We start from the raw sequence: 18,147 nt of genomic DNA on the forward strand, positions 1-18,147 counted from the left end.
TCACTCACCCCCCTCCCTTTCTCTCTCTGTCTCTCTCTCTCTCTCTCCCATCCCCATTCCCTCCCCCGTCTCTCTTCCAGGACCGTGGGTGTACAGGAACAGTAGTATAAGTACAGGTGAGCTGGAGGTAGGTCGGCGGGTGAGCCAGGACATCCCCCCAGGAGTGTTTTGGCGCTCCTTACTACACCTCCGCCAGCCCCTGTTCCTCAAGTTCAACATCTCCCTGGGCAAAGATGCACTCTTTGGGGTGTACATCCGCAAGGGTCTGCCCCCCTCCCATGCACAGGTACCCAGCAATGGCCATCTATATTGTTTTAGACCTAGATAGGTCATGTTTTAAGACCTGGATATAGCTATCATAGAAGTATATTACATATGTCACAGATATGTTATAGACCTTGACATTAATTCCACCTGAATTTCATAAACAGGGTTTATTCAGCAGAATTGACTACTTCTTGCCGTGCCCCTTCCTTCCTGACCTACCCTGTTCTCTCTGTTCAGTATGACTACATGGAGCGTCTGGACGGGAAGGAGAAGTGGAGCGTGGTGGAGTCTCCTCGGGAGCGCCGCAGCATCCACACGGTGGTTCTGAACGAGGCCATCTTTGTTCAGTACCTGGACCCCGGCACCTGGCATCTGGCCTTCTACAACGACGGCAAGGACAAGGAGTCTGTCTCCTTCAGCACCGTGGCTCTAGGTGGGTGCTGTTATTGTGTTTGCCTGCTCTATAGCTCTGTTTTCTCTTCGTAAAGGCAGGGAAACCATTTTTGGATTCTGGTAGTGAGTAACACCTCTGAGTGAGTTCTACAAATGCACCATTCCAGGTTTGCAGCCCTGTTGGCCAGATAGGGTTAGACTGATGTTAGTAGTGAACTCTGAATGTGTTGGCAAGGTTGAGTGGGAGAGATTGAGTTGTAAAATATGTATGCCTATGGAGTCCTCTCAGTCTCTACGCTGCTTTAACAAAAATATATATAGTAATTTAACTAGTCAAGTCAGTTAAGAACAAATTATTATTTACAATGACGGCATACCAGGGAACAGTGGGTTAACTGCCTTGTTCAGGGGGAGAATGACACGTTTTTACCTTGTCAGCTCGGGGATTCAATCCAGCAACCTTTCAGTTACTGGCCCAATGCTCTAACCGCTAGGCTACCCGCCGCAGCTGTCACACAGTTCGCCATCGCTTAACAGTAAACAAGCGTGCAACAGCTGACAACAAAACAAGAAAAGAAAAAAAAAACCACCTGCTTTGGTTTTGAAGTTTTCATGACTGTCAGGAGCTCCCCCGTAGAAAACCACTATCTCTACACAGCACACAGGCACGCTCTGCTGCAGTAAAGGCACAGAACAGCATCTTTGATTTAGAGATCTGTTGTAATGATAACCAGTGATGAGAAAGACTGGTCTGAAGGATGATGCTACCGAAAAGAGAACAAAGGGCAACAGATCAGGGCGTGGGCTTCAACTCGACTAAAAGAGAGGGGAAAGTGAGCTGAGATGAATGGGTTGGCTTGGCTACTGGCTACAAGGTCAAAGTGGAGTTTTTGTATTCGACAGTGGACTCTCTCAGTACATGAATACACATCTGCTCATTATTCATTTGCCTTATATGCTTCCATGAACCTCTAATCCTCCATGGGGAGGCACACAGGACATGCAACGGTGGCAGCAACATACAGTGGTGGAGTAGCCTCACTGCCGTAGGGACACTGAGTGATTGAGGCAATTATATTACAGTAATTGTACTTAACTGAGCAGTGGGGATGAGTAATGTTGTAATGGGGGAGGTTTTCACTCGTGGCAGGGGGGTGGAGGAGGGAGGGCTGTTTTGAGGACATTTGGGGTGTGCTAAAAAGAGTTTTGGTACACTGAATCGTTTGAATAATGGGTTAGAAGTCACGCCACAGAGGCTTTTTGAATTATCTGTGCTGTGCATTTAAAAAATATATATATAATGTTTTAAAGCTTCGCTGACCGTTTCTCTGCTAATGGATATTTACAGAGAATGTTTTTAAAATAAAAATGACCGAATCTCAAAAGATCATCTCTCTTTACCCGTCCTCTTAATACTGAGCTGTAATCTTTGTATGAGCTATACAGTATATGTTGACATACCCCCAGGAGCTGCCCCTTTTTTGAGTGATGTGTCAGTGTTCACACGTTATAGCGCTTGATTGTATTCTTCCATCAAACACTTGACCTTCTGCATTAAACTCTTATTGTAACAGACTGTTATATTAGCTGTAGGAAGAGTAGCAGGTTCAGCCTCCAGTAAAATGTTAATGCTTGTTAATTATTAAGACGTATCTAATTATGAACGATAAGGAGGTAAGAGGTGATGAGGTTATGAGGGAGGAGGTCTGCCTAATCAAAACAGGAGAGGGATAGAATAGAGGGAGGTGAAAGGAGTGGGAACAATCACTTCCTTCTATATCATATTATACCTCGTATTTTGGTTGTAATAACGTGTCTGTTTCAATTATGTCTGTTCGATCATAGATTCAGTGCAAGAATGCCCGCAGAATTGCCATGGAAACGGAGAGTGCATGTCGGGCGTGTGCCACTGCTTTCCAGGATTCCATGGCATGGATTGTGCCAAAGGTATGTACTTTGGTATTACTGCGCTAGGCTGTCAAGTGATGTATTCTGTAGGTATACTGTAGAATATTTGACACCCTATCTTAAATCATCACGAGTTGTTTTGAGACATGTCCAATAGAATCGTCTCAACGTAAGTGACTCAATACTGAGATATATATATATATATATATACTCAAATGTATATTGTGGAATATCATACCCCTACCTTGATCCTCGTAACAAGAGCCACCATGACTTGTTCGAATCCAATCTTAACATAAGTGATCCTCTACTGAAATAAAAATGGAGCATGACTCAAATATGACCTAAAGCCCATGTCTTTCACCTTGTCTCACTTGCTGTATCTCATTCCTCCCACGTTGTCTAGCTGCCTGCCCGGTCCTGTGCAGTGGCAATGGCCAGTATGACAAGGGCTCGTGTATCTGCTACAGCGGGTGGAAGGGTTCAGAGTGTGACGTCCCAGTGGGCCAGTGTATTGACCCAGTTTGTAACGGCCGTGGCACCTGCTCCGAGGGCTCCTGCACGTGCTCGGCAGGTTACCGCGGCGACACCTGTGAGGAAGGTAGGGTGTACAGCGCTGTAGATCACGTTCACACCCACTCTCAGACACACACACACACCTGCCTTCAGGGAGATTCACAATGTAGTGCCATATTACGCTTCAAAAAGTATGAGACTGCAGTGATATACACTGAGTGGACAAAACATTAGGAACACTTTCTCATTCCATGACGTAGACTGACCAGGTGAAAGCTATGCTCCCTTATTGATGTCACCTGTTAAATCCACTTCAATCAGTGCAGATGAAGGGGAGGAGACAGGTTAAATTAGGATTTTTAAGCTTTGAGACAATTAAGACATGGATTGTGTATGTCCCGTGTGGCTCAGTTGGTAAAGCATGGTGTTTGCAACGCCAGGGTTGTGGGTTCGATTCCCATGGGGGACCAGTACGGAGAAAAATAAATCAATAAATCAATAAAAAAATTAATAAATGTATGCATTCACTAGTTACTGTAAGTCACTGTGGATAAGAGTGTCTGCTAAATGACTAAAAATGTAAAAAAAATGTGTGCCATTCAGAGGGTGAATGGACAAGACTAAATATTTAAGTGCCTTTGAACGGGGTATCACTAGTTTCCTGCCTGGCGCACTGGTTTGAGTGTGTCAAGAACGGCAACGCTGCTGGGTTTTTCACGCTCAACAGTTTCCTGTGTGTATCAGTAATGGTCCATCATCCAAAGGACATCCAGCCAACTTGACACAATTGTGGGAAGCATTGGGGTCAACATGGGCCAACATCCCTGTGAAATGCTTTTGACACCCTGTAGAGTCCATGCTCTGACAAATTGAGGCTGTTCTGAGGGCAAAGGGGGCTGCAACTCAAGATTAGGAAGGTGTTCCTAATGGTTTGTGCACTCAGTGTATACAGTGGGGTCTGAAATGATTGACACCCTTGATAATGATGAGCAAGTATTGTCTGTATAAAATAAATAGTTCAAATACAAATAAAATAGCTTTTTTTAATCATGTCATCAGACCAAAGCTCCAGTTCCAATCCAAGTGCCAATGCTGTTCAGGCATTTCCATTTGTTCGATGACATGATAATAGAGCTCTTTGGCCACGCACACCAGTGGTGGGTTTGGCGTCAAAATGAGAACGCATGATCAGAAAATAATATTTGATGTTATGGGGCCATTTTGCTACAGCCGGTCTTGGGGCCCTTAAGGTCAACGGCATCATGAACTTCATGTACCAAGATATTTTAGCCAAAAAACCCATTTAAAAACCTGCTGTTTGAATTGAAGAGGGCAGTTCAAAGAATATCAATGATCTAGAAGGATTCTGTATGGAGGAATGGTCAAAGATCCCTCCCAATGTGTTAGACTTTAGAAAAACTTTAGAAAAATACCCAGTGCTTTTATCCTCACAAGCTGAAGTATTGAACGGTGTTGAAAACAGGGGTGGCAATCATTTTGACCCCTTACCTGTTTGAGAATTGTTTTTAAATGAGTTGTTTAACCAAATCTCTTTCTCTGAGCAGTGCTATTTGTATAAAATAGTATAATATCCTTTGCATACAATATAGCTCAGTATTTAAATGATTTATTTTACACTGTCATTTTTGCTCAGCTTTATCAAGGTTGTCAATCATTTCAGACCCCACTGTGCATCAGAAACGTTATTAAGGGAATGGAATCTCTTTTATTGATCAGGCTTTTAAATAATTGCCCGGGAGCTGATTCATTCACTTATGTTCTGATGGGTTTCTGCTCATCTGGGATGAAGTGGAGTTGGAGCCAAAAGTAGGGTAAGTAGAGAAGCGAGATGTGTGATGGAAGAGTAGAGAGAGTTCCAGTTATACGAAGAGACTGAGAATGCATCAGAAATGGCCATTTTACCTCCTTTCTTTCAGAATATTCCCTTCTTTAAGTATATTCACTTTTCACTAATACTGCTACTACGTTTTTGTTAGGTGCATTGACGACATGCCTCTGTTTCTCTCTGTGTATCAGTGGACTGTCTTGACCCAGGCTGCTCTGACCATGGTACCTGTGTGAGTGGGCAGTGCCACTGTAAGCCAGGCTGGGCCGGCCCGCTCTGTGAGCATCCCAGGGCCCAGTGCCCAGACCAGTGCCACGGACACGGTACCTTTATACCCGACACAGGTATCTGTAGCTGCGACCCAAACTGGATGGGACCAGACTGCTCCATGGGTAGGTAATACCACACACACCTTCCCCTCTGTGATCCTCTGTAGCTCAGTTGGTAGAGCATGGAGCTTGCAATGCCAAGATGGTGGGTTCAATTCCTGGGACCAAGCATGCATGTCTCTTGCTTTGGATAGAACGTCTGCTAAATGGCATATATTAAATGACTTCTCTCACTAGTCTACAACTCAGAAAGACACTCAACACACGCCATGGCCACATCTCTTTATGACTACCTCCTCTGTGAAACCCATCCATTTCCCTATGTCCATCTACTGTACTGCTTTCCTCTCCTATTACTGTGCTCACGTGCCTACATGTGTGTTTCTCCACAGAGGTGTGCTCGTCGGACTGTGGCGCCCACGGCGTGTGTGTCGGCGGTGTGTGTCGCTGTGAGGAGGGCTGGACAGGCGCCGGGTGTGACCAGCGTGTCTGCAACCCGCTGTGTGTGAAGCACGGGACATGCCGGGATGGGAAGTGTCAGTGCCAACAGGGCTGGAACGGAGAGCACTGCACCATCGGTATGTAGCCAATCAGCCAACACCCTGGCACGCGAACACACTAACACACACAGCAGTATCATTCCTCTATCTTCCCACCATACTAACTCTCAGCCAAAGGGAGGAACTGTCACTTCCCCCACATGTTTAAAAGATGTATCCTTTATGCTGCCTTAACCATACACCTTGGTTGGATTATGAGGAGGTACCGGCAGTCCATAGCCACGGGAAATAAAAACATATATATATATAATTTTTTTCTGTTATAATTTTTTTATTAGTGAACTCGGCCTTTATTAATTCTGTATGAGCGGGGGAAAATACTCCTCAGCACCAAACCCCACCCCCTCGACAGCACCCCTAACACAAAACATCTTCCCGCAGCCATGTCCAATGTGTCTTTTTCTATGATTATATAAAGAGCATTCTAAACTGGGTGGTTCGAGCTCTGAATGCTACGATGTTTCGTGCTTGAGAACAGCCCTTAGCAGTGGTATATTGGCCATATACTACACCACCCCCCCCCCCCTGTTGCTGAAGTATAGCACTCAGCAGTAGATACATCCACCAATGCTGATGAGGGCCCTCCTTCCCTGCTCTGCTCCTCCATGTCATTAAGACGCTCTCCCATTCCTTTGGAATGGTTTCTCCACTACAGTGCAAATGTTTCATCTATGGCCAAAGTACTCAGCCACATCTATCTGTAGCCTCTCCCCTCCAGCCTAGTCACCCACTCTCCACTGGAGAGGCTGGGCAGCAGGCCTCTTGGTGCTCCCTTAAGGCGTCTGCATGCTTCCCATCCAAAACAGTTCGCAACAGATTTTTTTGTTAGTTTTGGTCTTCGTCAAGGGTTTTTCCAGCTATTCGTGCACAATTTCTTTTTTGCTCAAGGCAAGCCGAATTTCGGTAGCGGAAGTCTACGCCCCTTCGTCGGTCATTGGTCAACAGTAGGGATTCTTCAATGAAGGGTTTGTTGTCATTCTACTGTAGATTGCTCGTTTGCATGCACATTTTTTCACTTGAAATACTGCACCAGAAATACTGCACCAGACAATACTGCACCGGGATGAAGAGCTAATCGGCAAGAACATCAAAATGAATGACAGATTTCTTGAGTTATCTTAGATTAATTCGGACTATTTTGAGGACACTCAACACACGCCATGGCCACATGGCTACGGCTTCTCAAGATGGACAAATGGTACTATTGCAGCTTTTTTCTTGTTTTTCAAGCAAAGGTCTTTTAAGGGAGTATGCCAGCACACTCATTTCATTTGCCTAGCCTAGTTCGGGCTAGGCGCCAGCCGAACCGAAGCATGCGGAAGCCTTAAGACCCACTCAACCTCCCTGGGAGCCAACAGAGAGGGACAGCCACTCTGCCCCCTCATTCTCCCCCAGAGTGCTCTTGAGTGCCAGAGGGCTTTATTTTCCTATTTTCCTCTCTTTATCTTCCTCCCATCTGATGAGAAAAACACCTCCCTGGAGCTCCACTGTGGGCTGTGTTGTTAGAGCTGTGCTAGCTCCCATTCTCTGTTGATTATGTGTCTCTCTCTTAGTGTTGGAGAGTTGAGTGTGAAGGAGATTTATCTCTCCTATTTACCTGTGATGAACCATGCTATGTTAAGAATCCCACTTTGTCCTCCACACACAAGTAACTTATCAAACCTGCCCTATTTTGGTTTCACGCAGACTTTTGGGATAGCTTGGAACAAGGTATTGTATTTGGACAAGAGGTGATCTGACGTGTGCATTAGTTCCCCACGCCTCAAACAGAGAGGCTCTCTTGTGTAGAAGAGGGATGTAGAGGGTTCCTTCGTATTGTGAAGTGTTGAGTCGTGTTTGTACTCAATGTCTTAGTGGTAGCTGGTGTTTTAGAGTTCCAGAAGAATGATGCAAACTCCCATTGGCTAGTATCCCCAATCCCTATTGGTCCCTCATATTGGGATATTCAGCTAGTGCAACCTTTCTACCACTTCCTAATATTTGTTAACCCAGATGGTACCATTTTTATGTTTAACTAGTCTGTCCACGACAGATGAACCCCTTCCTCATAGACTTTAACATTTGGATCCGTTGCATTGATTTCTCTCTTGTGCTTTGCTAAGCATAGGACTATTGTGTGTCAGTTTGTTCTGTGTTCGTTTGTGAACGTCGGCCTGTTAGTCCGTCTGTCTATCAACGTTTTGTTGTAAACACACAGTTAGCTAGAAGTGTATGTTAGCGTTGCTACTCCATGTTAAGTAGGCTCAATGGAGACCGATCGGCAGCTATTTCTGCTGCAGCAGTCTGCTCCCTCCATGGGAATATTAATGGCCTTGGCCTTTTAGCTGCATCTGCCCAGCAGTAGGTAGAATACTAATAGATGAGTTGGACCAGTGGAGCTGCATGCTCATCCCTGTTGGGAGAATACTAATGACTGTGCAGCTCCACATCGGGACAGGACGGCGGACATGTTGTTAGGAGGCTGGCTTAAATGAAAGGTTAATACGGTTTAATGAGGTTTTAGTCTGTTTGGGAAAAAGTCTTAATGTTAATCTTGACGTTTCCTAATTTGACGAAAGTGTCTGATTTCTAAATGCAGTTTTTGGATTCATATTTATCACTTCTTCATTTTTTTTCAGTGAGGTTTGCTCTTTTGACCTTTGGTGATGGTAATTTGTGGAACACCATCGGCGAGTTATGTAGATTTACAGTCCAATACCTCCGAACTGCCTGGTCCCATACCTCTGGTCTCCTGTACAGACTGTACTACACCACTGAGACAGATGTCCCAGCAGCATTCATCATGTCCTCTTCATTAACCTAGCCTGGGAGAATATTACATCTGCTGAGGGGGACTGCAGTCATCAATGATGTGTAGCATCTCTCCTGTTGTTCTCCCTCCCTGTTTTCAAAGTCTAGGTGGCTTGTAATCTCATCACTTTTGCCTAATCAAATCCTCTCATGAGGCAGCATTACAACCCAGCCAGCCTCCAGAGGAAAATCAACCACTGCAAATGAATTGGCTGTGAACTTGTGTACTTTCTTTTATTGAATACTTTTAGCTATGAATGGATATTGAACAAAACAATTTACCGCATGCCAAAACCCTCCCTTTTGCCTCTAGGGTATATACTGTAGCTGTATGAATTCCACATCCACAAGAAGAGCATTGTTGTGATGAGATGCAATCCCCTTGCCATGTAATCAATCGTTTTATTTTTTAATGCCATTGTTGTGTGATGCAACGGTAGACAGAGACTAAATATATCAAGTTGGTGTGCTGCTCTCCCTTAGCTGGTACAAGTTACTCTGTCACTATTATTGATCGGTCCTCTCCTCTGGTCCATGTCCACTCCTCCTCTATTTCCCTCCACCCTCTCTCTCAGACGGGTGCCCGGGCCTCTGTAACGGGAACGGCCAATGCACCCTGGGACAGAACAACTGGCACTGTGAATGCCACACTGGCTGGAGAGGACCTGGCTGCAGCGTTGCCATGGAGATCTCCTGTGCTGACAACAAGGACAACGAAGGAGGTGAGTGTGTTGAAGAGGTGAAGGATCACAGCACAGGAAGGCAGGCTGACGCTTTGTAGATTTGCCTATGAAAAATGATACCCGTGATTTTGAACCAGCTGCTACGGCGTCGCAGTATTTGTGCAACTGTACTGTTGATTTGGTCTAGATTTTGAATCCGTTTATTTCCTAATAATAGCAGTGTCTCTCAAGGCGTGACAATTATTTGATTCTCCCTGATGAGCAGCAGTCAGCCAGACAGACAGACGCCTGCCCAGGTTTTTCTGAGAGGTTTCCTCCCAGTGAGTGTTTTTAGCGGATCAAAGAGGTGTGATTGCGGGGCTAGTGCTATCAGGTCTGGATGGCCCCATTATGGCATCCTTCTGTCGGTGTGAGCTAGCACTGAGAGTGCTGGGGAGAGAGGAGAGGCTGGCTGAATCAATGCCTCCTCCTCCTCCTAAGAGCATGTGGGGATCAGTGACCTAGAGTTTGCTGAGATGGATGCCCGTATTATTTCCTCCCCCTCCCTCCCTGGTGGGAGATGGAGTGACCCCCTCCTGTGACCATTTGTGAGAGGATCAAAGAGGCCTCGGCAATAGATGCTTTTCACAGGGCAAGCAGCAGCTCCGAACAGTCAGTCAGTCAGCCTCAGTCAGCATGTCAGGGCAGGGTTATCTAACATGAAAATGATACCCGGGTGTATTTTTCCTTGATTAATGGCTAAGTAGTTTGCAGAGGCCAGAGCTGTGTCAATTTTAAAGAGCGCTTTCTCTGTGGCATGTCATGCAATTGAGGATGCCTGTCGCCAAGGAAACGGGTGGTGATTGAACAGGTGTCTTAATGCAGCCCCTGGAAGCCTTTAATCTTTCATCTCCCTCGTCTGCGTCTGAGCAATAAGGTCATTGGGCTCCGAGGACAATGGGTTTTTAAACATGGCTCACTTGAACAGCCCTCCATTACCAGACTGGCTCAGTGCATGTTTCAATGTGTGACTGGCTGGCTGCCTAACTGGCTGGCTGATGTGGTTAATCCAATCGTCTTCCTTCTTCCATGGAGATGTTGCGTCATACTTCCTAGTCACGTCCTTAATCCTTAACACTCTCGCTATGTATGTGTGTATGTCTGTCTGTCTGTCTGTGTGTGTTTATCAGTCTCCCTCCCTCTCTATTTGTCTCTGTCTGGGTTTTACTTCACCAAATAATACCTGAAAGATCAAACAGAAAATGTGTACAAAGTCTCTGAAAGTAGTTGGCGGTGTTTGTTTTGGCAGGTCTGACGCGGATGGGAGGTGTAAGGGAGGGAAGGAAAATAGAGGCGGGTGAGCGCGTGCTTGTGTCGGTGCGTAAAGAGAGATGAAAAAGAGGAGACCCCCCCCCACAGGGTTGTGCGTTATGTCCCGTTTGACTTTGATGCCAGTGTTATTGGGTCTGACTAAAAGGGCATGCAGGCACTGTGCCGGGGAGCAGGCTGCAGAGCACCACTTCTAAAGGAGAACCTGGAGAAAATAGAACAGCACACACCCGTCCTCATGAAAATAGAGCATTTAGATGAAGAGCTCAATGAACTGTCTCACGAAACAATCATGAAAAGAATGGAAAGGGATTATACATTTTGAATCATGCACACGTTGTGGCTCACATGGACACAGTATAGAGGGCATCCAAATGCTAAATATGCATGTGATGTCTTTGAATATTATTATATTCCATTTCGACTGTCGTTTCTTTGTGGCACTGTTTTATCAGCTCTGCTCCTGCGTGAGCAATAATCTTGTTCTATTCTGCCCAACTACAAGAGGAACAATTTGACATAAAAAAATGCCATTGAATCATTATTTAGCTGCGGCGGTGTCTGTCTGTCCAGATTAGATTTCTGTGTGTTTCCCCTTGCAGACGGACTGACAGACTGCATGGATCCCGACTGCTGCACTCAGAGTCTGTGCCTGACCAATCCACTGTGTCTGGGAGCAAGGGATCCACTGCAGATCATCCAGCAAAGTCAATCACCATCCCTGAAAGTCAGGTCATTCTATGACAGGGTCAAGCTACTGGTGGGGAGAGATGGCACCCACATCATCCCTGGAAACAACCCCTTCAACTCAAGGTAGTGTACCCATCTGCCCGTTTCACTTCCTTCAGGATGGAATCAACTAGCTATACAATAAATATCAGCATTTATAAACTGGGTGGTTCGAGCCCTGAATTCTAATTGCCTGACCGCCGTAGTATATCAGACCGTATACCACGGGTATGACGAAACATTTATTTTAACTGCTCTAATTACGTTGGTAACCAGTTTATAATCGCAATAAGGCACCTTGGAGGTTTGTGGTATATGGCCAATATACCACGGCTAAGGGCTGTAAGAACAGCCCTTAGCCATGGTATATTGGCCATATACCACACCCCCCCCGGATCTTATTGCTTAAATATATATCAGAGTTTCAAATATATCCAAAAGTGTATTTTTCTGTCCCTAAGTAATTACCACTGACTTTGACAGCCATTCATTGAGATTTTAGGATCACTTGCTGTTACATCGTCTTCATGCCTTGGCAGTCAGTTAGGAAGCAACTGCATCTTCTTTCACCTCCTCTTGCAGCCTGGCATCGTTGGTCAGAGGCCAGGTCCTGACCACGGACGGGACTCCCCTGGTAGGGGTCAATGTGACGTTTGTCAAGTACCCTCACTATGGTTACACCCTGACTCGACAGGACGGCACGTGAGTGACTGTTTGGGTTTTGCATATGACAATGACTACCATTTTGTTATTTTTTTTTATTAATGGATTTACTGTATGTCCCTTATTTCCCCCATGAATTACACACATCTTAGAGTGAATGGAGGACAGTGTGGATCAAAGTCTTTATAACACACCCTGTCTTTGTTCCTCTGTAGATTTGACCTGGTGGCCAATGGGGGTGCATCTCTGACCCTGCGCTTCGAGCGAGCGCCGTTCTTGAGCCAAGAGCGCACGGTGTGGCTGCCCTGGAACCGGTTCTATGCCATGGACACGCTGGTACTGAAGACGGAAGAGAACACCATCCCAGCCTGTGACCTCAGTGGCTACGTCCACCCTGACCCCGTGGTGGTGGCCTCACCCCTCTCCTCCTTCTTCAGCTCCCATCCTGCAGAGAGGCACATCATCCCTGAGACTCAGGTACTTACTGTACCTACATCCAGTAGCTCTCCCTCTAGCTCTCTTTGTCTGTTACTTCTCTCTCTCTCTCTCTCTCTTTTCCACTAACTCCCTCTCCTCCTCCTCCTAGGTGGTTCATGAGCAGCTAGAGATCCCAGGTACAGGTCTGAAGCTCTGCTACCTGAGCTCTCGTGCTTCGGGGTACCACGCCCTGCTGAAGGTGACCATGACTCAGACCCTGGTTCCCCTCTCCCTGGTCAAGGTGCACCTGATGGTGGCCGTGGAGGGACACCTCTTCCAGAAGTGGTTCCACGCCTCTCCTAACCTGGCCTACTCCTACATCTGGGACAAGACGGACGCCTACAGGCAGAGGGTCTATGGGCTGACCCAGGCTGCTGGTGAGTGGCAGTGTGAGATTCTGTAGTGTTTGGATTACGTTTGGTCGGTTATGTTAGATGTAACTGTGTAGCTCTATCTGTCAAGACACAGGACTGTGCCATCTATTACCGCAACAGGCTGGCAGAACTTCTGTTTTGGCTTTCTGACAAAGAAAGCCACAACACAAGCATTTAATTAAGTTGACACCTACACAGTAAGATACTGTGGGATGCTGTGTAGGTGTGAACAGGTGTCAACCATGAGCCCCATGCATTGACAGAAACACTATGTGATCACACTGAATACGTTTCTCCTTACGCACTCGTCTCAATACATCTCACTCGCTTGATTAACAGTCTTGTTGAAGCATGCTAAACCTGATGCGCTCGTCCACATGTATGTATATTGCATTTGATTCCTGCGGTCATTGAGAGTACATTTAATGCATTCAATGACTGTACGTGCTATGTAGTGTGATGACGCCCTGTGTTACTTTGAGGTGGTGCTAAAGTGTGGATGGAGAGTAAAGTTCTATTCTCTGTTTTTCTACAGTGTCAGTGGGGTTTGAGTATGAGACGTGTCCCAGTCAGATCCTATGGGAGAAGAGGACAGCGGTGCTGCAGGGTTACGAGCTGCTACCGTCCAACCTGGGGGGCTGGTCCCTGGACAAACACCACGCCCTCAACATTGCCAGTGGTACGACCTACAGCCTTTTAAATCACACTTAGAACATTTTAGAACGAACCTCACTCACATCAGGACAGATCATTTACAAGTGTGTGTTTACTTTTGTTAGTGTTGAGAATTATTTTTTATTTTTTTTAAATGGTGTAGCTACATTACATGGTCACTGGAACCAAACAACTTCTTGGAATGCATGAAGGAATGTTCAACATCCAAGTAGTCGTGTCTTTTCTTGTCGCGCATCTGTATATCAATGCAGTGCCACTGAGGATCTCCTAAAACGGTGTTCTTTCGCCTCCATGTTTGACAGCACCACGTGTACCCTGAAAACCAATGGAATATTCCTGTGCCCAGGCAGTGACAGACAGGGGACAAGCAGGGAGTCAATAAGATGAAAACACTAATAGTATAGTACTCTGACTCTCACACCTTCACACTCACTCAGTTTCTATAGCAACAGTTTGAACAGTATTATTATTATTATTATTTTTAGGTACACAGGGAATTGAAACTCAAAGATGATAAGTAAGTCAATATTAAGATAGAGGCTGATTTAAAAAGTGACACTGGGTCTTTGTTCCTTAGCTCTATCCCCGGCGTAGATGTAAAGTTTAGGATCTAAAAGGATATTGTACTGAATCGGAATGCCTCTACTGTTTCAGGGATCCTGCATAAGGGCAGTGGGGAGAACGTGTTTGTATCAGAGCAGCAGCCTCCAGTCATCAACAGCATCATGGGGAACGGGCGCCGGCGCAGTATCTCTTGCCCCAGCTGCAGTGGTCTGGCTGAAGGCAACAAGCTGCTGGCCCCCATGGCACTGGCCTGTGGGGGGGACGGGAGCCTGTATGTGGGAGACCTGAACTTCATCCGCCGGGTCTACCCCACTCTAAACACCACAGCCGTGCTGGAGCTCAGGTAGGTTGGCAGACATGAGGGATGGACAGAGGTTATCATTGGAGGAGGGGTTAAATAACATGATGGGTGGAAACTAACAAGGTTGTTTTCTTTGTTTTTGTTTTTCTCCAGAAATAAAGACTTGAGGCATGGGTAAGTTATGTTTGTGTGTCCTCTAGGGCTGACCCCATTTAGTCGACTGGTCGATTGTTTGGTCGATAGGCTGTTGGTCAACCAAGATTTCTTTAGTCGAGCAGCAGCAAACAAAAATAGAAATCATGTTTTACAAGACACCTGTCTGAGTGGACTAATCTATTGTGGAGGCCGTGGGGATGGCACAGTCCATCACTCTAAGACATGTGCTGCTGAAAATATATATGGTTGTATTAAGTAAGAACATTGGTGCAACACTAATAAGAATTATATTATTTTATAACAATTCTCCTGCTTGGGTAGCGGTCACTGTCCGCGGTTCTGAAATACATCACTGCGCTGTTGAATTGGTGCCTTTTCCTAGACCATGTTGCTATGTGAGTAATAGCAAAGTTAACCAGCATATTGGTGTTGAGAACAATGGGCGGAGGCAGCAGCGGAGTTAGGAGAACAGAAAACAGCCCTTGCCTTAATGGTCTAAGAAAAGTGAGGCGAGAAGAAATCCCAACTTAATTAGGTCTATAATCAATAGCGTAACTGTTAAATGTGCCTGGCTTTATAAATCATCAATATATTGTACATTTACAGTGAATTCGGAAAGTATTCAGACCCCTTGACCTCTTCCACATTTTGTTACATTACAGCCTTATTCTAAAATTGATTGAAGAAACACATTTTCTCATCAGTCTGCACCCCCCCCCCCCCAAAAAAAAATTGAGCTCAGGTGCATCCTGTTTCCATTGATCATCCTTGAGATGTTTCTTCAACTTGATTGGAGTCCACCTGTGGTAAATTCAATTGACCGGACATGATTTGGAAATGTGATGCATGTCAGAGCAAAAACCAAGCCATGAGGTCGACGGAATTGTCCGTAGACCACCGAGAAAAGATTGTAGAGGCACAGAACTGGGGAAGGGTACAGCATTGAAGGTCCCCAAAAATACAGTGGCCTCCATCATTTTTAAATGGAAGAAGTTAGGAACCCCCAAGACTCTTCCTAGAGCTGGCCGCCTGGCCAAACTGAGCAATTGGGATTGAAGGGCCTTGGTCAGGGAGGTGACCAAGAGCCCGATGGTCACTCTGACAGAGCACCAGAGTTCCTCTGTGGAGATGGGAGAACCTTCCAGAAGGACAACCATCTCTGCAGCATTTCACCAATCAGGCCTTTATGGTAGAGTTGCCAAAGAGTTCAATCTTGGTTTCATCAGACCAGAGAATCTTGTTTTTCATGGTCTGAGAGTCCTTTAGGTGCCTTTTACTGAGGAGTGGCTTTCGTACTCTCAACTAGCTTACATTTACATTTTCACCAAATTGGTGCATTCACCTTATGATATCCAGTGGATCAACCACTTTACAATAGTACATCTATATCTTTTTTTTTGGGGGGGGTTAGAAGGATTACTTTATCCTATCCCAGGTATTCCTTAAAGAGGTTGGGTTTCAGGTGTCTCCGGAAGGTGGTGATTGACTCCGCTATCCTGGCGTCGTGAGGGAGCTTGTTCCACCATTGGGGTGCCAGAGCAGCGAACAGTGAACAGTTTTGACTGGGCTGAGCGGGAACTGTGCTTCCGCAGAGGTAGGGGGGCCAGCAGGCCAGAGGTGGATGAACGCAGTGCCCTTGTTTGGGTGTAAGGACTGATCAGAGCCTGAAGGTACGGAGGTGCCGTTCCCCTCACAGCTCCGTAGGCAATCACCATGGTCTTGTAGCAGATGCGAGCTTCAACTGGAAGCCAGTGGAGTGTGCACGTGAGAGAACTTGGGAAGGTTGAACACCAGACGGGCTGCGGCGTTTTGGATGAGTTGTAGGGGTTTAATGGCACAGGCAGGGAGCCCAGCCAACAGCGAGTTGCAGTAATCCAGACGGGAGATGACAAGTGCCTGGATTAGGACCTGCGCCGCTTCCTGTGTAAGGCAAGGTCGTACTCTGCGAATGTTGTAGAGCATGAACATACAGGATCGGGTAACCGCCTTGATGTTACCGGAGAACGACAGGGTGTTGTCCAGGGTCACGCCAAGGCTCTTAGCACTCTGGGAGGAGGACACAATGGAGTTGTCAACCGTGATGGCGAGATCATGGAACGGGCAGTCCTTCCCCGGGAGGAAGAGCAGCTCTGTCTTGCCGAGGTTCAGCTTGAGGTGGTGATCCGTCATCCACACTGATATGTCTGCCAGACATGCAGAGATGCGATTTGCCACCTGGTTATCAGAAGGGGGAAAGGAGAAGATTAATTGTGTGTCGTCTGCGTAGGAATGATAGGAGAGACCATGTGAGGATATGACAGAGCCAAGTGACTTGGTGTATAGCGAGAATAGGAGAGGGCCTAGAACGAGCCCTGGGGGACACCAGTGGTGAGAGCATGTGGTGCGGAGACAGATTCTCGCCACGCCACCTGGTAGGAGCGACCTGTCAGGTAGGACGCAATCCAAGAGTGAGCCGCGCCGGAGATGCCCAACTCGGAGAGGGTGGAGAGGAGGATCTGATGGTTCACAGTATCAAAGGCAGCAGATATGTCTAGAAGGATGAGAGCAGAGGAGAGAGCCTCCGTGACACAGATAAGAGCAGTCTCAGTTGAATGACCAGTCTTGAAACCTGACTGATTTGGATCAAGAAGGTCATTCTGAGAGAGATAGCAAGAGAGCTGGCCAAGGACGGCACGCTCAAGAGTTTTGGAGAGAAAAGAAAGAAGGGATACTGGTCTGTAGTTGTTGACATCGGAGGGATCGAGTGTAGGTTTTTTGAGAAGGGGTGCAACTCTCGCTCTCTTGAAGATGGAAGGGACGTAGCCAGCGGTCAAGGATGAGTTGATGAGCGAGGTGAGGTAAGGGAGAAGGTCTCCGGAAATGGTCTGGAGAAGAGAGGAGGGGATAGGGTCAAGCGGGCAGGTTGTTGGGTGGCCAGCCATCACAAGTCGCAAGATTTCATCTGGAGAGAGAGGGGAGAAAGCGGTCAAAGCATAGTGTAGGGCAATGTGAGCAGGACCAGCGGTGTCGTTTGACTTAACAAACGAGGATCAGATGTCATCAACCTTCTTTTCAAAATGGTTGACGAAGTCATCCGCAGAGAGGGGGGGGGGGGTGGGGGGGAGGATTCAGGAGGGAGGAGAAGGTGGCAAAGAGCTTCCTAGGGTTAGAGGCAGATGCTTGGAATTTAGAGTGGTAGAAAGTGACTTTAGCAGCACAGACAGAGGAAGAAAATGTAGAGAGGAGGGAGTGAAAAGATGCCAGGTCCGCAGGAGGCTAGTTTTCCTGTCCTGTTCTGTGAGCTCGCAATGAGTCGTCAAGCCACGGTGCAGGAGGGGAGGACCGAGCCGTCGGGAGGATAGGGGACATGGAGAGTCAAAGGATGCAGAAAGGGAGGAGAGGAGGGTTGAGGAGGCAGAATCAGGAGATTGGTTGGAGAAGGATTGAGCAGAGGGAAGAGATGATCGGATGGAAGAGGAGAGAGTAGCGGGAGAGAGAGAGCGAAGGTTGCGACGGCGCAATACCATCTGAGTAGGGGCAGAGTGAGTAGTGTTGGAGGAGAGCGAGAGGGAAAAGGATACAAGGTAGTGGTCGGAGACTTGGAGGGGAGTTGCTGTGAGATTAGTAGA

At 46.7% G+C, this 18,147-nt stretch overlaps 1 protein-coding gene across 4 annotated transcripts in view; it reads left to right on the forward strand.

Moving 5' to 3' along the window:
- Nucleotides 1-18,147, forward strand: part of LOC106567418 (teneurin-2) — a 133,292-nt gene that overhangs the window by 104,240 nt on the left and 10,905 nt on the right. For all 4 annotated transcript variants that reach the window (XM_014136636.2, XM_045693382.1, XM_014136638.2 and 1 more), the window contains 14 exons: nt 81-286; nt 505-700; nt 2,506-2,607; nt 2,975-3,169; nt 5,122-5,322; nt 5,652-5,837; nt 9,185-9,331; nt 11,203-11,413; nt 11,912-12,031; nt 12,208-12,469; nt 12,579-12,846; nt 13,379-13,522; nt 14,173-14,425; nt 14,537-14,557. In XM_014136636.2, the coding sequence (XP_013992111.1) occupies nt 81-286; nt 505-700; nt 2,506-2,607; nt 2,975-3,169; nt 5,122-5,322; nt 5,652-5,837; nt 9,185-9,331; nt 11,203-11,413; nt 11,912-12,031; nt 12,208-12,469; nt 12,579-12,846; nt 13,379-13,522; nt 14,173-14,425; nt 14,537-14,557 (2,512 nt within the window). The remainder of the gene's footprint in view (nt 1-80; nt 287-504; nt 701-2,505; nt 2,608-2,974; nt 3,170-5,121; nt 5,323-5,651; nt 5,838-9,184; nt 9,332-11,202; nt 11,414-11,911; nt 12,032-12,207; nt 12,470-12,578; nt 12,847-13,378; nt 13,523-14,172; nt 14,426-14,536; nt 14,558-18,147) is intronic.

The sequence above is a fragment of the Salmo salar genome, chromosome ssa13 (genome assembly GCF_905237065.1).
Source record: "Salmo salar chromosome ssa13, Ssal_v3.1, whole genome shotgun sequence".
Lineage (NCBI taxonomy): Eukaryota > Metazoa > Chordata > Actinopteri > Salmoniformes > Salmonidae > Salmo > Salmo salar.